The sequence below is a fragment of the Pterocles gutturalis genome, unplaced genomic scaffold (assembly GCF_000699245.1).
Source record: "Pterocles gutturalis isolate BGI_N339 unplaced genomic scaffold, ASM69924v1 scaffold42289, whole genome shotgun sequence".
Lineage (NCBI taxonomy): Eukaryota > Metazoa > Chordata > Aves > Pterocliformes > Pteroclidae > Pterocles > Pterocles gutturalis.
The window spans coordinates 10,661-12,994 of record NW_010137215.1 but is presented as its reverse complement, the minus strand read 5'-3'; the positions used below and the strand labels follow the sequence as shown (position 1 = coordinate 12,994).

The 2,334-nt window shown below is 47.7% G+C and overlaps 1 protein-coding gene across 1 annotated transcript; it reads right to left on the bottom strand.

Annotated features, from left to right (window-relative positions):
* Window positions 1-460: 460 nt before the first annotated feature.
* On the bottom strand, window positions 461-1,686 carry MEX3C (mex-3 RNA binding family member C; the record flags this gene model as incomplete). Its single annotated transcript, XM_010082547.1, has 1 exon — window positions 461-1,686. A coding segment is annotated over one exon (1,226 nt), but the record flags the coding sequence as incomplete, so codon positions are not given.
* Between the last annotated feature and the right edge of the window lie 648 nt (window positions 1,687-2,334).

Genomic DNA, 2,334 nt, shown 5'->3' with positions numbered 1-2,334 from the left:
GGCAGTGTAAAGAAGGCAGCGTTGGAAGTGTTGTTTGATATATTGATAATGCCACAAACCCTCCACAGCAGACGGGGACTTCTGCGTTCAGGCAACGAGGTTCATTGCTGCCAGCGCGCAGAAGTCGAATGCTTACTCGAGATCCTTTTGAAAGCCTGTAAAATTTGTGTTTTTTTCAGTTGTAGAATTGATCGAAACTTCTCCTCACTGTGCCACAACATCCCACCGGATGGGATCTCTGCTAAACATGCCATCAGCTTACACTGAACCGGACAGAGACCATCGAGGTTTAGTGTTACCGTAGCAGCCTTTTGAGAAAGTTGAAATCTATTAACAACTTCAGCCTAATCCCAAGAAAGCCCAACAGTCAGAATTCATTAGGAAGTTTACTAGAGGGTACCATTACACCCATGCCTTTAAGAGTTTTAAAGAGTCCAGATATAATAATATCTATATATATTTAAGAGTGAATTTGGATTGCCTGAGTAACAGCTGTCTGGCAAACGGGACACGACGACGTTTCCTTTTCACAGATTTTGTTGGCACACTCCATGCAGAAGAGATTGTGACCGCAGGGGACCAGGGCCGCAATGACTTCGCTCTCAAAGCAGATCACGCAGTCGTGCTTCCGTCTCGACTCTGGAGGTGAGCTGGACGTGGAGCCACCGTTGGAAGAGGAATAACTGTTGGTACCATTGGAGAAAGCGGGGATGTAGATGGGAAGGCCGCCTTGGTGGCCGGTGCTAGGTGGGTCGCTCCTCACTCTCCTAGCCAGTGGGTGATCCAGATTTTCCGGAAATGTGGGCGACAAGCGAGGAGTAGATGGCTGGCTCCCTCGATGCTGAGGCTTGGCGTTACTAAGAGGGTCGTTACCGAAGCCAGAGAGTGGGTTTACAGGTTCAAAAGGGGTCCAAATGGTTTGGGAAGGCGTTGGTAAGGAGTCATACGCAGCAGAGTCGACCGCAAGGTCTTCCGTGCCCACCGAAGGCAGCGTTTCTCCAAACCAGAAGTTGCCTGTGCTGAACGGACTCGTTGGGCTGAAGTCAGCCAATCTATTGCTTCCAAAATAGGAATCTGTGGAGCCACTTCCCAAGGAGCTGGAGCTGTCATTTCTATAATTAGAAATCATTCTGGTGCAGCTAGGAGGGACAGGATTAGAAGCAAGCCACGCAGATCCCAGAGTGCCTCCTTCAAAGCTCACATCTGTACCGTTGTAATGGAAATCGTTCTCTTCGTTCAGCTCTATGTAGTTCCCTGTACGCATGGCTATATGCATCTCGATCTCCTCGCGCGCCCGGTCGACGTTTTCGGGCATTCCCGTCACTTCGAAGACAGGCTCCTTGTCTCTGCTGGGAGTGACAATGTAGGTATGGGTCTGCTGCTGAATTCGTTTGATTGTAGCTCCTTTCGGTCCAACCACAAGCCCAACTACGCGGTAAGGCACCCTGACTTGGACTGTCGTCTGTCCCGGCAGGTTGGGGGTACACGGCAAGCCTCCCAGGGCAGGACCGTTCTTGTTGCGCGATGCTCTGATCATGGAGAAGTGTTCGGCAGCCGAGAGAATTTCCCTTTTGGCCATGGCTACGTCCTCTTTTCGTCCGGTGACAACAAAGATGGGTTCTTCTCCACGAACAGGGGTCTTAATGTAAGTATTTGTCTTGGCCCTTAGCGCTTTTATTTTGCAACCTGTTCAAAGGAAATACATGCAAGTTTAGCAGCACGTCTAAGTTTAGAAAGCCACAAGAAAGCCACCTATTTTAAGCTGTTTGAGAGTCTCAAGAAAACCGTAGGGTGAAACCAGCAGCAGCTGTTTTCATCTCGGCAAGCCACACTAGAGAAAGCGGTAACAACTTCTACCTATTATTTCCAAACAGACCTCTGACACACACAGCCACGAACGATTTTAGCAACGTTTCTTGGGCTGTTCTAGCCCGTCATCTCCTCAGTTGCTATTAGATGGTGAATAAACGTGGATGGCTTTTTCTCTCTGACAGCCACGTTCATGATTATGCCATAAATACTGGTGGGTTTATATTTTTTTCCATTGATTGGTATCCTTCAGTTATTTCTAAGATCCTGCAAAAGGCATAAATTCGCACATGTACACACACTTAACTCTGCTGGTATATTAGTTTTTCACTGACTAGAAGCAAATTAAACATTTACAAGCGAGAGAAGGGTCTGTGTCACCACCGGTGTAGGACATAGATAAAGTTATTGATTTACTGAGAACTCTTCACTTGCTTCCTGTTATCGATCAGTGTTACTTAAACTTTACTCTTCCCCGTGGGATGAAGGAGCCACTCCTTGAACTGTCAAGTAGGAGTTCAAGCA